Genomic DNA, 21522 nt, shown 5'->3' with positions numbered 1-21522 from the left:
TGTGCACTAGCAGAAAGCTTAAAATGAGAAGAACGAGATAGTTACCCTACACTGAGCCAGAAATTGCATAAAAATTTCATAAGAGAACGCTTGTGGATTGATTTCTTGACTGGTTTTCTCTCTTTCATAAGATTCTTATGAAACACAAAACGTTCGATATTCTCAAGAAATTCTTGTCGCTATCATTAGAGATCTTATGAATATCTTTATTTTTCTTAATTCAAAGAGCGATTCTCTTAATACATAATTATCCTAAAGAATTCCATAATTGATATCTATGATCCTTCACAAGAGTTTCTTATGATATTATACCCATTTATATTATGAACGCAATGATCGATGGAAGTTCACAAGATTTTCTTATGAGTCTCATTAGATGCTTCTTATGTATTTATTCCATAAAAATTTCGTATTAAAATTCTTACGTAATTTTTGATAGGAAGTTGACTGTTTTTCACAAGTGTTACTAATCATTGTCATTCGCGCGTTTATGAATCTCAATCGTAAATATTATGTTATTAGCATTGCTTCACGTAATTCATAAGATTTTCGTATGAAAATGTTAAGAAAGTCGTACTCCATTAGATTGTCTTATGAAAGTCAATGATCAATGCGTTTGATAACCAAAAAGCGTTCCTTATGAAATTATATCTGTCTATGCAATGAGTGCTATTTCATAAGTCTGTTGTAAAATGTTATAAGATTCTCGAATGAAAAACAAAATACTTCTTATGTCGTTGTTCCATAAGAAAATCTTGTGTACCTCATACGTTCCGTTTCCTCAGTGTACTATTTGTTCAATTTAGTGCTTTTGAACATGTGAAAAGTGGCTCAATTCGAATATTGTGACGGCCATCCTTGGATTCTGAGATATTTTATGATTAAAATCGACAAGAAAAATAATTCTGGGGAATGGTACTTTCTGGCGAATGGTACATTCTGGCGAATGGTTTTCTGGCAGATGTCATTCTGGCGAATAGTTTTCTGGCGAATGGTTTTCTGGCAAATATCGCACAATCAATCTTTCTGCTGTTAAGGCTTTTTGTTATTTTGTTATGATTTTTTATAGCTTAGGTAGTTCACTAATGGCACCGGCACCCTATTAGTTAAATTTAGTGCTCTTGCAGATGTGAAAAGTCGCACAAGTCGAATATTGTGACGGCCATCTTTTGATTCCGAGATATTTCACCATGAATTAATTGATCAAAATCGACAAGAAAAATAATTCTGGGGAATGGTACTTTCTGGCGAATGATACTTTCTGGCGAATGGTTTTCTGGCTGATGTCATTCTGGCGAATAGTTTTCTGGCGAATGGTTTTCTGGCAAATATCGCACAATCCCTATTGACAGGAAACTTCAGCCTTGTCAGTTACTGAAATACAGTGATACCTCCATGAGTCGATGTTCCATGACTTGATATCGACTCATGGAACCATACTAAAAACAAAATTTCATGGTTACTATGATGGTCCCTAGAAGCAGCTTCCCAAAGGATTGCTGTTCCATGACTCGATATTTCCATGAGTCGAGGGTCCCTTCAATATCGACTCATGGAGGTTTCACTGTATAATATTTATTGGGATTCCATATAGAAGAAGAATCCTAGAATTCCCTAAGATTGATTCCACTAGCATATCTTCCAGGAAAACTCCAGAATTCCTCCAAGCGTTCAACAAGTATTGGTCTAAGGAACTCGCCAGAAAATTTCACGGGAAAATGTACAAGGATTCTTTTAGAGATTATTCTGGGATATGTTTTGTAGTTTACCCTCTGAACAATTTGCTTTGCATCAACAGTTGCTGTGAAGTATTTCTACTTGAATTCCTTCAGAAATTCAACTCGTAATTTCTCTATGAATCGATTCAAGAGTACTGTGAATGTATTTTCTAGAATCAGTTTCATATTTTTTCCAAGGAACTTTTCTCTGAGATATCATCAAGATATTTCTTTAGACATTACTCCTGGTAATCTTTCTGTGACTCTGCCATTGATCCCATAAAGGGTACTGTAGTGACCGGCCATTTCTTTTCACAAAACTCACAACACACGGATTATACTAAAACACGTTTTAATCCTTCAAACCAAACCAACAAACTCCGTCTCGAAATTTGAAATTTTCTCAACAGCCTACTTCGATTGAAAAGCCCTTTACTTCGCCTTCCGCTCATTCAAATCTGTTCTATGTTTCTATCTTTTTCTATTATATTTCCCTTTGCCCTTCTCATAATCCCTACATTCTTCACTACCCCTACACATCGCAAAAAATGTTATATAAAATCATGTCCTTGAATTTTTCTGGTTTCGAGATTCCCTTGCTGGTTGCTTAGTTGGAAAATCATTCATAGGTGAAATGAGAAGAATCCACTGCGTGGAAGAAGTTCCATGACGGTCCGCGCTGCATCAAAACTGAGTAGAGCAAATGACGTAGCTAACGGTTGCTATGCAACCGATGACGGCTCTTAATGGTGGTTGTGGGCGAAGAAAAATGATAGAAATTTTCATTTTTTTTTCACTCATACTGCCGGAGTGAAAAATGTTTGATATTTCATTGAGCAGTGAATGATAAATAATTATGATTTTTAATTGAAACAACACAATAACTCACTTTTTTTGGGTAATTTCCTCACATTCCTTCGAGAATCATCTATTTTAGCACTCATAATAAATTCTTAAAACGGCTTTCCAGAAAAGCAGCGTTTTTCACTTTCAAGCGAATTGAAGCGAGAATTAACAAATTACTTTTCTAATCACTGTAGACAAATTACTTACGGTTTCGCTCGACTTTTTAGAGCGACTGCGCTAATGTAGTGACCGGCCATTTCTTTTCACAAAACTCACAACACACGGATTATACTAAAACACGTTTTAATCCTTCAAACCAAACCAACAAACTCAGCCTCGAAATTTGAAATTTTTTTAACAGCCTACTTCGATTGAAAAGCCCTTTACTTCGCCTTCCTCTCATTCAAATCTGTTCTATGTTTCTATCTTTTTCTATTATATTTTCCTTTGCCCTTCTCATAATCCCTACAGGTACTTCCATCGATCTCTTTCCTGAGGAATTTCTCTCAATGGAATTCATACAATATTTTTTTTCAAAAGTTCTCTGAGGTATACGTCTCAGAATATGTCGCTGAGGAAAGTTTTTTCAGTATTTCTTACAAAAAGCATATGATTCTTTTTAATTCACACAGAGAATCAACTAAAATCTTCCAGGTAAAATCCCTACAGAAGATTCATATAAGAATTTCACCACGGATTTTTCAAGAAACTCCTCCAAAAAATATAGTTGAACCTGCATTATTAAATAATTAAATATTAGAACAAGTCCAATTTTTTTTCTTTGAAATTACTAACACACCGGATTTTTTTTGAGGATTCCTCAAGACGTGGGGGAGAATTTGAGGATTAAATTCTTTAAGAAATCTCTGAAGTAATCCCAAAGAATTACCTGGAGTGATTTCTGAATGAATTGCCATATGATTTATGTATGCAATTCCTAGAACAATTTTTAGTTAAGAAAAATCCTACTTACTTAGATACTATCCTAAAAACTATTTCAGGCAAATTGCTTGAAAGAATCCCTAGAGCAAACCTACAATATTACTTGAAGATGTTCCTAGTGCTATTCCTAATTTATTAGTTGAAAAAAATATCGCTGTAGGGAATATTCGGTAATCTAAGTAGTTTCCTGTGAAATTGGTCAAATTACTTACATTAAATTAAGTTTGGTGTAATCTCAAAAAAGAGTACAGTCGAAGCTCGTTATAACGACAACATTTATAACGACAAAAGCTCTCTATAGCGACATTTTTCGGACCCATGAAAAATATTTCAATGTTATATCTATTCTCTATAACGACTTTTCTCTATTGCGACGGTCCCTTGCGATGTCGTTATAACGCGCTTCGACTGTATTTTCAATTTCTGTATGAATCTCTGAGAAGAATCAATGGAAAAAATCATAATAGTTCATTCTTAACAAAGTCATGGAGAAACTCCTACAATTTTTCAGTAAGTTTTTTTTTGCTAAAACTCTCAATGCAACTAATGAAGGAGTTCATGATGCTTTGAAGAAAATTTTGGCAGTATTCGTTGAAGAAATTGAAAGTATCTCGAGGAACGATTTCTGCATATAAATTCTGGAATGATTGTTTAAGAACGAAAAAAAAACTCTTGCAGAGAAATCATAGGGATTCTTATCAAATTCTTTGATGTATTCTTAGAAGAACTGCTGGATGAATTCGTTTTATGACAATTTTCCAAAAAGTTTATCATGACATAATGCTCTATAAATATGAAAGCTGAAAACAATCTTTTAAAAATTCAGATAGTATAGATAGACTTTTTATCAAATTCTCCAAGGGATATTAGCCGAAGTTTGTTCGAGAATTCCGTCCAAACTGTACTAGTTGTACAGATGGGAATCCCACCTTTTCTCAATTCAACGTTCTTAAAGCATAAATACTAGTTTCATCCAACTTTGCAACGAATTAATTTACAAAATGCGTCAAAACAAAGACCCTTGAGGCGAACAATGGCAGAGTTACAAATCGTATGGCAAGTTACATATTTTTTGTAACTCGCCATACGATATGTAACCTGTTGACGATGCCCTTAGATTGTCCTTCAAATTTTCGGTATCTACCAACAAAAGTCTTTCAATCAAGAAACATCTTAACATATGGCATCCCTGTTTGACAGATATGAGTCAAAATGAACTTATCCCTCGCACACAGGATGCTCATTCGATTTCAAATTCGATAGCTGCATACAGCCTACTGCGATTTAGATTTGGAACCTTATCTGTCGCAGCAACCACTTCATCGCATTGCACTGTTGGTTGGCATGACGGCAGCAGCAACACCACTACTGGATAACGAAATTGGTTTCCGTGTGGCCCCAAAAATAGCGAAATCACTTTCAGTTCCTGCATATTGCCAGATATCACACGGCACACTCTCCACGACGCCAGTCGGACCGGAACGGCTCAAGGCCGTCATACTCTGGCATGGTGCAGTAGCAGCAGACGGTTGGTAGTCGTTAGCAGAAGGCAACATTTTTAATTTAGTTCACCTAAAAATAGTCACGGTACGAATGGCAATAAAAAAAGCGTCAGAATCAAGGCTTACCTGGTAAAACCTCCGGCAGGTGCTGGGGTCGGCAAAGTTTCCATTTCCGAAGCCTTCGGGGCATTTGAATTCTTTCTCTTCCTTGTTTTGTGCTGTCAGTTTGATGGGGGAGGGAAAAGGGATGAAAGTTGCATGAATATTGAGGCGGAAATAGAGGGCTTTAATTAAAACGTGAGACAACGAAAAAGGCGAGAGAGGTGCATCCGCCGAGCGGGGATGCACTAAGCAACCGGGCGAGTAAATACAGTTCTCCGCATCCTAGTAAGCCGGGTTTGCCGCAAACGATTTGGTTGCGATGTGGACCGTTGCCGCGGTCGAGTGCCGCCTACTTCTCCTCCTCCTCGTCTATACGAATTGTTGTAGAAGAATAGTTAACTTCACAGACGACACCGCGGTTGCCCTTCACTTTTCCAAAGCCAATCCATGCGCAAACCGTAAGAATCTTGTCGCAACAACATTCTTTAGCAAGTCGCTCTAGTTGTAACTAATGGACCGTAGATGGTTGTACTCTATTTGGCATAAAGCCGTTTGGCATAAGGCCTTTTGGTACAATGTCATTGGTGATGATGATGAGATACTACCATCTATTTTAGCCAGGCATCTGGCACTGAAATAATCTGAAAAGGGTTTGACCAAGATTGTAGGTAGGTACTGTTGTTTGTGAGCAGTCAGTCTCCTGTATGAAGGGCCAAACATGAATGTGCGGACTCGAAAGCAGAAACTCTTAGGCCAAAATCACATGTTTGACCAATTTTTAAATTTTTGTCGTTGATTTAAGTCCAAAAACATCGTTTTCCTGTTTTTGAGATTATGTCACACACCTTGGTTTCAACTCAAATTTTGGATGTATTTGGTTTTCCGTTAGCAAGAATACGAGTCATGTAATAAAAAAAAGATTTTATCAGAACTTTTAGGACCATATTATGCCAAACAACCTTATGTCAAATGACATACCACCGACCGTAATGAATCCACAACAATCGGAAAGTGAACGTTTCCAGCTAAGAATGGGTAATTTACTCCATACGTTCGTTGTTGGATCCATCGCTAAACCGTGTCGATACGGACGAGTAATTTTTGCCACCTTTCGGGTGATTTGTCGGCGGTTTGGATCTGGGAAACCAGTTCCGTCGATGGGCAACCCAAAATATGAAAAAAAAAAATATGTCAAGATTAAAGATGGTAGGTGGAAAAACGCGGCCGGCCCAGTTGTTCCATCATCGACACAAGATACAAGACACAGACAGGAATAAATTATGGAAATGGGGGCTTCTTGCCGAAAGTGGTCCATGGAATTTACATAACCTGCTGTGACGGGTCAGGCTGCTTTACCTCAGGAGGCAACGAGCGATGATCGTCACCAGGGGCAACCTCATGTGGCGAAGTGTGATGCAATGACGGTGAGGTGAGGTGGCGCTTACTTCGATGATGCTGTCGCTGCGCGTTGGTCCAGTAGCCAAGTTTTTCGTCGTTTTGGGTCGGTTTCCAGAGAAACTGTCACTTTCAATGCCAAGTGGGTGATGCAATCCAGATGTTGCCGGAGCGAGAGTTGTTTTTGAGGTGCTCGAGGAGTGAAAATTAGCACTCTGATTGAATTGTGGATGGAAATTTACGGTTGACATCTTTGGATGTAGAATTCGTTTTGAATAAGGATTTTTAACGGAATGGCTTTATGATTAATTTGATGGGATGTTTGACATGTCCCCCCACATTGAATAATGGAATCATATTTTTCAAGAATATCATTCAATTTTATTATTATGTATTTTATTATTATTATATCATTGAGAAATACTAGAAGAAATTTCTGACATCCTAACAAATTTTGGTACAGATCATAGGATGACTATTTCGTCAAGCCAAATGTCCATCTGCCCATTTTACAAAGTGTTCTTGCAGAAAATGCTGGTACTACTCATGGAGACTCCAGAAAATAGATCCTGGGATTGCTTCCAGATACTTTTTAACTAATCCTTCAACTGAATTTTCCAGTAGTTACTCTAGGAGATATTCCAAAGAATTTCTTCTGAGGAAACGCACAAAGGTTCATTCCAAAGTGTTCGGAAAAAATAAATAGATTAATTATTTTTGTTTCAAGAAATCCGGCGAGAATACCTTCATCTGCTCAGGAATCCTACTTCAAGAATTCTATTCTCGATTCCTCCCAGAATTTAGACATACCTAACGGATTTATTCTTCAGAAATCTTAAAAGGAATCTCTGGAGCAAAGCATCATCAAAGAGATTCTTAGTTGGAATTTTATATAAAATCTTGAAACACAATTTCTAAAAATATCCGAAAAAGTTCTTGATTAAATTTTAGAAGAGGTTAAAACCTGGAATCTTGGAGGATGTCACAGGGAAATCGATGGATGAAATCGTTAAGAAATCACGTCTTTTTTGAAAAATGTCTAGCAAAGGAGGAATTCAAATGGTTGATGAAATATTCTTTGAAAAAATTCCATTGCTGTGATTCTCCTTGGGAAAGTCAAGGTTGAATTCTTGAGGTATTCTAAACAAAATTCTTGGCGATATTTCCTAGGAAAATTCGTGGAGTAATTCTTTGGGAAATAGTCACTGAATGACTGAATAAATTTCTTATGAAACTCCTGAAGAAATACATGGTAAAACACATACAGCAATACTTGTCGTAACGACACAAGGAATTCTCAACAGTAAGTCTTACATCTTGAAAAAATGTCTGTTCTGATGCGATGAAGAACTAAACTCGTATCTCTCGGCTCCTATTAGGTTTCACTTTGTTTTCTTGGTCCCTTTTTGATCTTTTCTCGGCCTCTCTTATACAGTAATGACTTGATTTTGTCAGCCTCTTTTTCAAAACGTTTTTCAGCTCTCCTTCAAAAATAAAACAAGTTATCATTATTCTTTCTTCACTATTTTATGCATATTTATAATAACTTTGACTGAGTTGAATAAGATTTGGAGAAAATTTGAAATTCAATCCGTGGGAGCAAAAAGCTCTCCGCAAAAAGGGGCTGACAAAATCGGGTCATTACTGTATCTCTTTTTTCTAGCAAGAGTTCTCTAATTCTCGATTACTTTTTCAAATCGACGTAAGTAACTTCCATACGGTTTTGCGAAAACTAATTCAGAAGAATCACAACCTGTCTTCTAGAGTTTTCATTCCCGGGAACATTTCCCGGGAATTGAGATTTCCCGGGATTCCCGTTTCCCGGGAACTGATTTTCTGTTTCCCGGGATTCCCGTATTTCCCGGGATTTTTTTATTTCCCGGGTAGCTTTATAAAAAAAGGAATAACTATCTATTTTCAAACAAAAACCATCATATAATTCTAACCAAAAAACTCACTACATCACTAGTTATCTTTCGATGCTGATTTTTTTTTTATTGTAATGAAAAAGTTGTTCATAAAATAGATATCGTTTTTGATGAATTTTGCTATATAAAATAAAGGAATTTTCAAGGGATGTTTTTTATGAATTCAGTAGGCTTATAAAGTTTTCATGGATGTAACAGTCACAATTTTCAATATAAAGACTCTGGTTGGATCAAGAATAAACTCCACGAGGACTTTTGCTTAATGCTGTAAACTTTGTTGTTCTGAAGCCTTGCGTTTGTAATGAAGCTAACATTTCTTTAGAGACACATGAATAAATTACTCACAACGAAGAGCAGTAACCAACAAATTTATTGGTATAAAATACATAAATGGTCGATGAAGCCGCATGACTAAGAACAAATTTTCGAATAAAATCGGAAAATAAAGCCAGTGGCTTTGTTTTTACGTCTGAGAGCTTTTTATCGCGGTTTTGTGAAAAAAAAAAAACACAAACAATACGAAACCAATTTTTTTGGATTTATTGTCGCTTGTGCCTATAATACAAAGCAAAATACAAATCAAAACCGTGTTTTTACAAAACTTTTACATTTTTGCTTTAAAAAGTGGATCAAAAGCTTTTGATTGATATAAAAAGTTCTAATTTAAATAATTTTTATGTTTTATGAAAAATATTTTTTCTTAGTAGTGCTACTATAGGAACAATAGGTTTGCTATAGATGCAAGGGAACTTAAATTATAAGCAAAACTATATTTCGATCATTTTTGTTTTTAACAAAATCGAGTTGTGTATCAATGGTTCCTAGGTAAATGGTTCCCGAGCTTCATGTTAAAAATATTTTGCAACGATTTGTAGCAAATCGGCCGTAAAAACTACTAGTGCGACAATAGGGGACTGTCTACTAAGAAAACACCGACCCTACACGAATCACGAATAATTTGAAAAATAAAATTCCACCAAATTTGCTTTATTTTCACGTTTTTATGAATTTCCCGGGATCCCGGGATTTCCCGGGAAATGGTAATTTTATTTCCCGTTTCCCGGGAAATCAAATCCCGGGAAATTTGAAAACTCTACGTCTTCTAAAACTGTTTAAAAATGAATGACCCTTTCATCTTTTTTTTGCCGTGTACATTGCTTAAATTTTGCATACTATGAGCTCGCGTTCAAAAACTAGGGAGTTCCTCTTATTTTCCGCAAAAATAATATGACAAAATGATAAGCCGTTTTATTCAGTTACTTTCGACGTTTTTCTACCAGTGTAAAATCGACTCAAGTCTCGCATAACTTCTGATCTCGCCCTAAAAGCCATTGGTAACCATGTGTGTAGCTCGTTGTTTCGGAGCATTTGAATGGATTTTCATGCTATTTAACAACGCTATGGGGAAAAAAGAATCATTATCTACCTGTCCGTGATGTTGGTTTGGATGCTTATTCTTTCTTTTGCTCAGAAACAACGAGCTACACACGTGGCTACCAATGGCTTTTAGGGCGTTATCTCAGAGTATGCGAGAAGTAGTGTTTTGTTTTGATTCGTGGTTAAGTCACTTTGTCTCTTCATACAGCGGAGCGGCGGAAGTAGTGGTTAGGTTGCGAAAGTTGAAAATCTTACTTTCGTCGTTTTGTAAATCCGGAATTTCAACGTTCTAAAAGTGAAAAATCGAGTTGGGTCAGAGCAAAAAATGTAGAATTTCGTCTGCGAAACACGTAGAATCGATAAAGTAAGTTTGTATACTTTTTTGACTTGAGTCTGTTTGAATAAGTTTTCGAGAATTTTCTATTTTTAGAGCACTCAGTCGTTACCAACGCCATAAAGAAGAAAAGCTTTCTTAGTCTTGTGGTAGGGTAAGCGCACCAATTTTCGACCCCTTCATACGTTTTAGGCTTTTGAAGGCTTTTTCTACTTTGTATGAAAATCCGAAAATTGGCACAGATTTCTCGTGGGTCAAAAATTAGTGCTTTTCCCCAAACTACTAGCATGAAAAAAGGTGTTAGAAGCAGATAGGTGACAGTGACGAATCTATATGTACAAAATGTTTGCCAAAGTTTGCCCTATCCATGGTTTTGAACGTGGACGCGCCTCTGCTTACGATACTTATTTCACCAATTTTTCTAATGATATCTAATGAACTTATGAATAAAAGATGCTGTAAAATTTTGCTTTATGAGTTAAAAAAAAAGAATGTCTAGAGATTCCTTCAGGTATACTCCAGGCTTCTGTCTCAGAATTTAGTTAGATATAACTCTGACAATACTTTCCATTAATGTTTCAAGTGTTTCCAGTAATTCCAACAGTTATTTCTCCCACGTGTTTATGAAGGGAATCATACAGAAATTATTTCAATTGTTTTTTTTTTCAGTAAATCCTTCAGGGTGCCCTCCTATGGAAGAATCATTCTAGCTAAATCGTGATATTACTCCTAGGGTCTCCAGTGTTTTTTATGGGATTGATCTGAATATTCTCCTGGTAATTAACCTAGATATTCCTACAGCAATTCTCTTGAGAATTCCTGTAGGATTTTTTTCAGTACTTTCTCAAGGAGTGTTTAAAAAATCTTCAAGCATTGTGTACAGGAAATTCTTCAAATTTCATTCAGAAGGTCTTTTGCTGGTTTCTCCAGTAATTTAAGAAGGAATGGCCCTGAAAGTTCGTCCAAAAGCTTAGGATTTCATCAAGAAATTCCTCTAAAGAATCTTATAGGAACTCTTCCAATGATTCCTTGAATGATAAGTCTCGGATTTTTTTTCTGTATGTTGTAGTGATCCCAAATGACTCGACCAAAGATGACCATCGGAATCTTTCTAGCTTTTTGCTTTTTTTTTTAATTCTTTTTGAGTGGGAGGGTCTTTGTGGGCATCCCAAAACGATTTCAATAAGAATCCTAAGGATCTTGGAAGGACTCTGTTGTGAATTTTCAAAGGATTCTTATGAGAATCCTGGCTGAATTTTAATAAGAATCTTCGAAGAATTATGATAGGTCTCTGTTGAGTATCCTGGAAGCTCTCTGTTGAGAATCCTGGAAATATTATGTGAAGAAACCTAGAAACATCCTGTAGAGAATCCTGAGAGGATTTTGAAGAGAAATTCGAGAGGGTTTTGATGAGAATCTTGAAAGGATTCATATGAGATTCCTGTAGAGATTCTAATGAGAATCTTGGAACGTTTCTGACGAGTATCTGATTCTGGTGAGTATACTGTAAGGATTGTGATGATAGTTCTAAGAGGATTCTGATGTAAATTTTAGATAGATTTTGTTAAGAATTCTGAGAGGATTCTGAAGAGAATTCAGAGAGGATTCTGATGAGAATCCTAAAAGGATTCTGATGAGAATCCTGAAAGGATTCTGATGAGAATCCTGTAAGGATTCTGATGAGAATCCTGAAAGGATTCTGATGAGAATCATGAAAGGATTCTGAAGAGAAATTTGGAAGAATGTTTTATGTGAATCCTGTAAAAATTCTGATGAAAATCCTGAAACGATTTTGCCGAGTATCCTTGAACGGTTCTGATGAGTATACTGTACTGTAAAAATTGTGATAAGAATTCTGGGATGATTCTAATGTAATTCTTAATTGGATTCTGATGAGAATTCTGAGATGGTTCTGAAGAGAATTCGGAGATAATCCTGATGAGCATCCTGAGATAACTTTGAGAAGAATCCTGCGAGGTATCTTATGTGAATCCTGCGATGATTTCGATGAGAATTCTGCGAGAATTCTATTTAGAGTCATTTCTGTGAGGATTCTGAGAGATACCTGATAGGATTCATCATTTCTTCTTTCCAGGATTCTCCATACAATCAAAATTATAGAAATGAATCATTGGAACTTTGTTACTAGCTTGTGATAGTATGTGATAGTGTGAAACTTTTGCACGATGATTTGAATGACTGTTTTATTTATAATAAATAGTTTTTTCGTCAACCTTTCGCAAGTGCTTTTCAAAGTATACAAGATTACGGATTCAATGACAGATTAACTTAAAATTGAACGATGCTGAACGATGAACTATTTATACATAGAAAATATTTAATTGATAAACGTTGATGCGTATTGCGATCAATATCATCCCGGATCAAGAATAGAAAAATTCACTTACTCACCCGAACGCCACCGATAAAAAAATAGTAAAAAATCTGCTATAGGTAGCATTATAGCGTCGATACCGATTGTGTAAAAGCGAGAATCGGAGTGAACACAAAGAGATGTGAATACCAATACACTTGTATCTGAGAGGCACGAGTGAACGCATTTAGCATCCATTCGGCAAATGGATTGAACTGACTTAGCGGATTCACACTCACTGAATCATGCTGTGATGGTAAATCCACCAAAATGGCTTTGGTGAGTGAATTTGACGGATAGCACCGACAATTTTTGTCGCATAGGTTTCATCGAATGTAGCGCGGTTGTTGCACCATGGCCAAGTTCATTTCCCGAGTGCGTGCACGGAAAGAAAAAAACAATTGTGATTGAAAACAAATCTTTAGGGGAAAATTACCTGATGATCATTGTCATTCTACTATTATCAAACGTTGCGTGAAAAAATATTGCAAACAATATTATTAATAAAAATAAAATGGTTTAAGAAGTGCTCAGCACTGGAAAATCGGTCTGATTCTGCACAGTTCATACTTATTTTCCACATGCTCTCCTATAATTGTTTTCAATCCACTTCGATACCGTCGATCCGCCCCCAAACTGGATGGCGTACAAATCACTCAGCTCAACGCAATTTATAACTATATGTATTGAGCATTGCTCATTATTCATGTACGTACGTGCATATATAGCTATATGTTAATATATTAGTTGTGGTGCTAGAGGACTTCTTGAAAATCCACTGAGATTCTTTCAGAAATAATTATATGTAGTTATTTCTTTGATCGCTCTGTGATTCTTCCAATAACCTCCTTGGGACTTCCTATTGGATTATCCCAGAAACCCATCTTGGGTTATTATGGAAATCCTTTCAGGATTCTTCCGTAAAATTTCCCTGGAATTCTGCCGAAAACGATTTAATGGTTGCTTTCCAGTGGAATGGAATCTATTTTAAAAAAACTGGGTTTCATCTGGGTTCGGGGATTCTCACAAAATTTCTCGGGATTTCTTCTGGAAATCCAACCGAAATTTTTATTTAAATTCTGATATTTTCCTCGTAATCCTTCAGTATTTCTTCCGTGAAACTCTTTGAAACTTCTTCAAAAATCCCTCTGAGATTCTTTCAGAAAAATGTCTTAGATTACACCTATTATTCTGGAATACTCTCGGAAAGACGCCTGAGAGTATAATAAAAAAAAATCTATTATTTCACTTCACTTTCGAACAATTTCTTGGGATTCTTTCGGAAATTCCTTTGGGGTTCTTTTGTAAATACCAATGGAATTCTCCCAGAAATCCCTGTGGAATACTTCCGAAAATCCAGTTAAGAATCTTCCAGATGTCTCTCGGGGATTTTTTTTAATCTTTATTTATGGAAATCATCCGAAAATTCCTCTGAAATTGTTTGGAAATCCTCCAAGCACACATCAAGAAATCCTTTTTATTTTCTTTCAGATTTATTGTTATTGATTTTATTGATTTATTTTTTCTGCCTGAGATAATTTTGTATATCCAATTTTTTTCCGAAAATTCCTTCGTGTTTCTTTAAATTTATTTTTTCTAAGATTTTTAAGAAAAAAAAAACTGTGATTCTTTTGGAAATTCATAAGGAAGTGTTCTTGATTTTTTTTTGTGATTTATCAGTGATTTTCCTTGGAAATTTTCTTAAATCATTGGCGAAATCTTCTGAAATTCCCTTTTGAGTTCAAATGGAAATCTTTAAAGAAAACTACCGGACAGCCACTGGGACTTTAAATAAAATACCTATGAGATTCTTTGATTACTGATTTCATTTTCTGAGCATCTTTTGAAAGTTACTTTAAATGGAACATGAACCAACGAGCATTGCTTGTACTTTGATTACTGATTTTTTTTTTCTGAGAATCATTTAAAAGTTACTTTCAAATGGTTCCGGAAATTCTTTTTGAAATTATTCCGTAAATCTTTCTGGAGTTCTTCTGGACATCGGAATTATTCTGGAAAATATTCATGAAATCTTCTGGATGTCTGTGGCTTTTCTTTGAATCTTCCAAGGGTTCTTGCGAAATAACTTCTGGGATTCTTTTGGATATCATTTGGATATCATCATGGATTTTCTGAAAAAATGCCAGAACGATTTACGGTTGAATCTCACGAAAACTTCCGGTAGAATTCTTGAATGCTTATCATTCAAGCAGAATTCCAGTCGTATTTTTGGACGAATCTCAGCAGGTTTTACGGCACAATCCCAGCAAAATTTATTGAAAAATTCTAGCAAAATTTCTTGAAGAATCTTCGAAAGATAAACATCTTGAAGCCCTCCAGCAGGATAACAGAAAGAAATCTGGGGGTATTTCAGACAAAAAAAAAAAAAAAAAAACGAAAGAATGCTACGGAGATACTCGAAAAATTAGAGAGTTTTATGAAAAATTCAGGATGCTCCTGGATCCTAGGAATTCGGGAAGAATTTCTGCATGAATCCTCAAAAAATCTAGCAGGAAGGATTTGAAGGATCCACAGAAAGATTTTCGAAAGAATCCTAGAAGGTTTTCAGAAAGAAGAGAAAGATATCCGAAAAAATCTCCAACAGGGTTTTTGGAAGAGTCCCAGAAGTATTTCAAAGATATTGATGTAAAAATCTCAGTGGAATTTCTTGAAGAATTTCAGAAAGATTTTCGAAAGTATTCTAATTCTGAAAAGGTGTAATTAATAGGGCAGTTGCTATTCCGTGGTTTGAGTTGCCAGTCAGTGAACGCTCATCAGCACTCAAACCCGAATGCGAATCGAACGGAATCAGAATGTAAACAATCATTCAGTATTGCATTCGGCTGCTTTCGGCTTTCAAAATCGGTTCCCGTATTTTGTTTCGCTTAGCGCTCGCCAAAGAAGCAGAATGGGCACTGGAAATTGAAAACGTTCGGCTTGGTTAACGATCTGAAATCAATGACGGATCCTGCCCCCTTAAAGAAACGGCAGTCTCGTTCTCGACTGTGCGTGGAAGCGAGTGAGGGAAGCGCACTAACTGAGCAAGGCTGGTTCATTGTACTCTGTAGCCAGAGAGCTGGACCCGCCTTGTAACTGAGTGAGTGTTTCCCATGCTTGCCGCGGATTACGGTAAACAAAATTCAAAAAATATTTTTGTCGAAATATCTACGAATTAAGATCAACTCATTAGCTTTTGAATGCGCCATAGAAAGTTTCAATTGAACGTGTAATCACAAAGATATGGATAAAATACTTAATACTTTGGTCATACTTAAGCCAACGCAACATTTCAAATACTCACTTCTTGAATCTCGTTTTAGCGACAGTACTGTTTTGTTAACTGCTTTGAATACGCCGATTAATTTTATGTAAACTAACCTTTTTGAAACACTAAATAGCTAAAAATCATCATTAGAAAATATTATGTTTTGTCTACTTATGTCAAGCTGTATACTCGATTCAACCTTATTATTTATTATTTTCACTTTACTTAAAGAATTTCACTGTACTTAAAGTATATTGTTGTTAAAAATACTGGACGCTGGAGGTTCTGAAAAAAACACTTCCCGTACTGTGGACAGGTTGACGTACAGCGACCGGCGAAATTAAAGATCATTTTGCCGTTTATCATATAAAATGACCAAGTTTTGAAACTTGGATCTTGACTCCTAGAGCTTTAACTTGAATTGTGTGCAGTAAAAAACTCACACCATTTCAGGGTTCTGAATTTTCGTATCAATGATGCGAAATCTACGATTTTTCGCACGTAAGGAGAATGCTTTTTTCGCTTCCTCACGTGAACATCTTTTATCGCTCACACTAATTTTCCCTGGAGCTACGATGGTGGATAACCGAAAATCACTCCACTCTGTGGATAATTTGATTTTCACTCCATCATATTTTCGCTCACCAACTGCTCCGGAGAATTATCACTATGTGGATAAACAAAAACTAGTGCCGGCTACGGGATTCGAACCTAGAACATTGCTAAAAACAACCGCGATGCGTGCACTCTAACCATGCAACCACACCAACTTGACGAAAGGAGTGGTTAATTTGGTGCATAAAAGCAACTGCTGCTCGTGGCGATGGGTACAGGAAAAATTCTCCATGGATCGGAGAAAGAGAAAACAAACTTCTCACAGCTGCGGAAATGTGCAATTATCTATTTTCGCTTTGTTTTGTGGACGGATAAAATCGCAAGGCAGCTGATCGCTGAAAATTGCTGTGAGGGATAAATCCATTATCGTGAGAGTGAGTGAGAATTCGGAAGCCTGCACCATTTAGATCACACACTTTGAAGTTATCGCAAATGTCTAATATTGAAAGAAATGTGAAAAGTTTTGTTTTGATTAATTTTGAAAGGTATGAATTTTACAGAAATTTTTTGTGTTACACACTTGTTTCTCTTGTTAAATCAAACATTTTACCAAAGGGTATATTGTTCTAAATTCTTTCGTTTTAAGAATAGTTCAAAATTAGAAAATGCATTTTTTACAAAATGGGGCATTTGTTATAACTTTAAAGTGGGTGATCAAAATGCTGCAAATTTTTCACTGCACAAATTTCAAGTTGTTGAAAAAAATCAGAGAGGGTTATGTACAAGACACGACCGCATGACGTTAACTACGCCAAGTGATTTTTTGCATTTAAATTTTAGTCGATTTTCATAGTTGCAGCCTTCCTTTAGTTCAAACTCTAACATAATATCGTAACGGTCGCAAAATTTTAGATTTTCAATTGACACTCGTAAGACGTAGTTAACGTCAAAAGAAGAATGCGCGAAGCAGAAATTGGTCTGCTTTTATAGTGCACTAGCCAACCCAAAGGAATCGTGCACGGAGAAATATTTTTACTTAATTTTTGAGTTTACTTTACCCAAAATTAAGTATATCGATTATAGTTTCAACCCAAAATCTCTCAGTTTTCTCTTTCTCCCACATGAATGTTGTCAAAAAAGAGAGAGCTGCATCTACCCAATGGGGGTACTTTGGCCCAATAAGCCAAATTTGGGTAAATGCAACTTTTCTTATGATTGGGTCGAAAGAACTCAATTTTGCGTTAAATCAACCCAAAATTGAGTATATTTTTCTAATGGAATTAAAGCCAAACTACCTAGTGGGGACCTTGGAAATTTAGCCAACATTGAGTTATTGGGCTCAACTACGGAATTGCGTTGAAACAACCAGTGCTGTAAGCATTCGACACTTTGCGCGACGTTCGTTTCGTTGCAATGGTCAGCAGTCACAGCACGATCGGTAGAATGAACGTCGACAAACACAAAAAAGTGTCAATTGAATGTCGTCTGATACGATGAAATTTGTATAAATCATAAGTTTTGCAAAGAATTCAGACATCGGATCATAAACAACATGGATAGTTTGATCTTGTCTGTTATGTAGAATGTGACACACATACAGTGAAAGCAGAACAAAAACAAACAAATGCATAACGATTTCAAGCGAAGCTATCGTGTTCAGTGGCATTCAATTGACATTTTTCTTTTCGACATTCATTTGATCTCTCGTGTTGTGAATGTTTAAGGGAAGCGCTGCCGAAAATCAGCGAAAACGTGTCGATTACCGTGATTGCTTACAACACTGGAAACAACCCAAAATTGAGTTGAATTCCGTCTCCGTGTGGAAGACAATATGAACCAGTTTGGTTGCGTAAGAAAGGGGTCGATATTTTCCTAATTTTCGACAGTCTATCGTCAAAAATCAAAAGTTTTCTCCATTTGAGTAAAATTTTGTATAAATTTCCAACCGATTGGTGGGAAAATATTGAAAATCTACCGATAAATGGCTGAGATATTACCATTCAAAATCTTACATAATTTCGTGACGGTTGCAACATTTTAGATTTTCAATTGACACCCAGTATATTGCCGTAAGACGTTGTGAACGTCAAAATTAACATCAATAAAGGGAGAGATATCGTGATGTGGAGAGTGACTGTACTGCCGTTATACGCATAATTGTCCCATATTACTTTTTGTGCATTTTGACTTTTGGTCATCAAACAGTTTATTTTTACGTATAGTTTTAGAAAACACTTACCAAAAATTAATTTTGTTTGAAAACTCAATGAAAAGCAAGTCAAGTCAATTTGTCCCATTCTTGAATTTTCAGGCATAACTGTCCCACTACTGTGTTTCTACGCATAACTGTCACACTATACAATTCGCTGCGCTTATCTCGAACAAAATATTCAGTTTTCAGTTTTGAATTAGCTGGTGTTTGGTAAAATCGTTTTGAAAATCTTCTTAAGTTGGTTTTACATCCCATGTGGAACACAACCTGTTTCATGTGTATTATCAGGATGCATTCATCATACATGCGAACCAGACGTCATATTTGATTGAAAATTTCAAAATCAAAATATTATTTCACATCCGTTTTTCAATGAATTTCAGTTGAATTTTCAGGGTCAATCACAAAATTCTTCTAGTTTTTGGAATCGCAGTCAACGATTAGAAATTCGCCGTATATTTGGATTCATCAAGGGGAGCACTGAAATAATCCCACTTGAAGAATCAGTAACCACTTTAATTTCGAGTCCATGGCTTGCGACGAATCAACTTCATGATTTAGCAAACCAAGTCTAAATAAAAATAGTTCGACCGTTTTTTGATGACATGGCCACATGCTGGGTTGTTCCGAATACTGGTTCACTGGTGGCAGTGGCCATTATATTTGCGAATCTGAAACCTGGCTTGCAACATATCAATTTCCATGAATTTGCAAGGCAAGTCTGAAGGTGGTTCAAATGTATTTGAACGACTTGACCACATGTCGGATTGTTCCGAATTTCCAATTCCCTGGGGGCCTCTACCCAAATGGCCTCTAAGCTGTCGGTTCTGAAACCTAGCTGGCAACATCAATCTTCATAAATTCCCAAATCAAGGCTAAAGAAGGATAATTCGAAGGTTCTTTGATGACTTGATAATATGCCAGGTTGTTGTGGATACCCTGTTCCCCAGAGTAAGTACCCAGACAACCAAAATGTACGTATAACGAAATCACTTGGAGGCTTTATATGTGCAACATTTCACTTACAAGATGTCGCGAAAAGACCTTCTACGTACAAAAGTGGAGGCGATATGCGTGCATATATTATGTGATGAATAACAACATACACGGATAAAAATCTGATCCCCACACCACGATTTACAAATCATGAAATTCATAAATTGGTAATTTATTAATTTATTTATTTATTTATTGGTAATTTATTTATTTATTAATTGGTAATAATATCAGGATCACAAATCATGGTTCCTGGAGTCATAATCATGATTCCTTATAAGCGTAACATCCAGTGTGAAAACACTAAGCGGCGCACTTTGCTTCATCTCATTCGTATCGATCACTCGTAATTCAAGATGACGAAGCGGTTGAGTGGTAAAGTACGTGGCTCACAATCGGAAGGTTCTTGGCTCGAATCTCAATGTATGCTATTTTTATTTTTTTTTATTTTGTCGATCATAAACGGATGCGCGACTCAGCATTTTTGGCATTTGAATCATGATTCCGAGCAATCAGCTACAAAAACCTAACGTGTGTGTTGCGTTACGGCAATCTGACTCATGATATCATGAGTCCAAATCATGGTGTATTTTCAAAAGACGGAAACACGCTGGAATCATGATATCATGAGTCATAATCTTGTTTTTGGATTCTGATTTCTACCCGTGTACAATGCGAGTGTATAAATATTCTACCGAACTACCCTGCGATCTTATGCGACTTAACTTACGATAACAAATGTTGATTTGATAGCTGCTACGGATTGATTCGACTTACTTTGTACGAGTGTACAGGACGAAACAAAATGTACAAATGAACTCAGAACAGAAGTGTTTTATGCGAGGAAGCTCATCAATCTGACGAGTTTATCCACGGTGTTTTGCGGGTTTGATGTAATTAGTATGAATAAACGAGTTGAAACGTGAACTTTCATGCGATTTCTGGTTGTCTGGGTAATCATTATATTGGCGGTCCTCAGACCTATCTTGCGACATATCAAACTTGATGAAGTCAAGAAGAAGTCAAAGTCAAGTCAAAAGAAGAATAGTTTAAAAGGTTTTGGATGACCTGGTCACATACTGGGTTATTCCACATAACTTTGAATTCGCAGACGAGTTTCTGTCAAGTCTGTAGCTGGAAGAGTGGATATAGGAATTTATTACATCTTATAAACTCTCTAACTTACTCATCCACTCTTTATTTCACTAACTCATACATTTTCTCATTATCACACATACAGAAAACTTTGCTATTCATCCCAAACAATAAAATCGTTTTTCTTCACTTCCCCACACGTGGCTCCGTTTGGCACATGTCACTTGAGCCTTCATTAGGTGCCTTAACATAGTCTTGAGGATATGCGTCCTCAACATTCGGTACGATCTATACGTAAGAACGATTATCTACAGCAGTATGCTTAGCACATAATTTGTCACTTCTATCAGTGGGACTGTTATGCGTAGAAATTCACCAAAAACCCCGTATTTCTAGGCATAACAGTCCCACTTTGAATTTCGTAGCCAAATTTACTTTATTTCCATAATACAAACTCTTGACTCTAAGAAAAACGCTATTCTTTATACTATTGTAAAGATTTTAATTCAATTTGCCACACACATGGTCAACACGAGGCCTAAATGTGTTTAAATCTTTAAACGCGTTTTTCTCGATTGCATATTTTGGAACATGGGACAATTATGCGTATAACGGCAGTGTACTGTTAATTTGCTTAATTTGTTGGCTTTGAAATATAGAGTGGCTATGGTGCAACCAAAATGCTTGAAAGAATTTGTAATTCGATTCCGAACTATGCACTTCAAAACAAATCATGTGATTTTACGTCTTTTGGATGCACGTTTATGTCTAATTCGGGAAATGTCGATCACAGTGTAACCGTGTTACGAGCGCGTGATATGCAGCGAAAGTGACGTAATATTACAATGTATTTTTGCTGCGCATCAAATCTTCAACAAATA

The 21522-nt window shown here is 36.2% G+C and overlaps 1 protein-coding gene across 1 annotated transcript in view; it reads right to left on the bottom strand.

Annotated features, from left to right (window-relative positions):
• The window catches only part of LOC5579813, an 81558-nt gene that overhangs the window by 45618 nt on the left and 14418 nt on the right, over window positions 1-21522 (bottom strand). The window contains exon 2 of the mRNA XM_001650984.2: window positions 5135-5226. Coding sequence (XP_001651034.1) covers window positions 5135-5226 — 92 coding nt within the window. The remainder of the gene's footprint in view (window positions 1-5134; window positions 5227-21522) is intronic.

The sequence above is a fragment of the Aedes aegypti genome, chromosome 1, assembly GCF_002204515.2.
Source record: "Aedes aegypti strain LVP_AGWG chromosome 1, AaegL5.0 Primary Assembly, whole genome shotgun sequence".
Classification (NCBI taxonomy): domain Eukaryota; kingdom Metazoa; phylum Arthropoda; class Insecta; order Diptera; family Culicidae; genus Aedes; species Aedes aegypti.
Note: the sequence above shows the minus strand (reverse complement) of the source record. Positions and strands in the feature narration are given on the sequence as shown.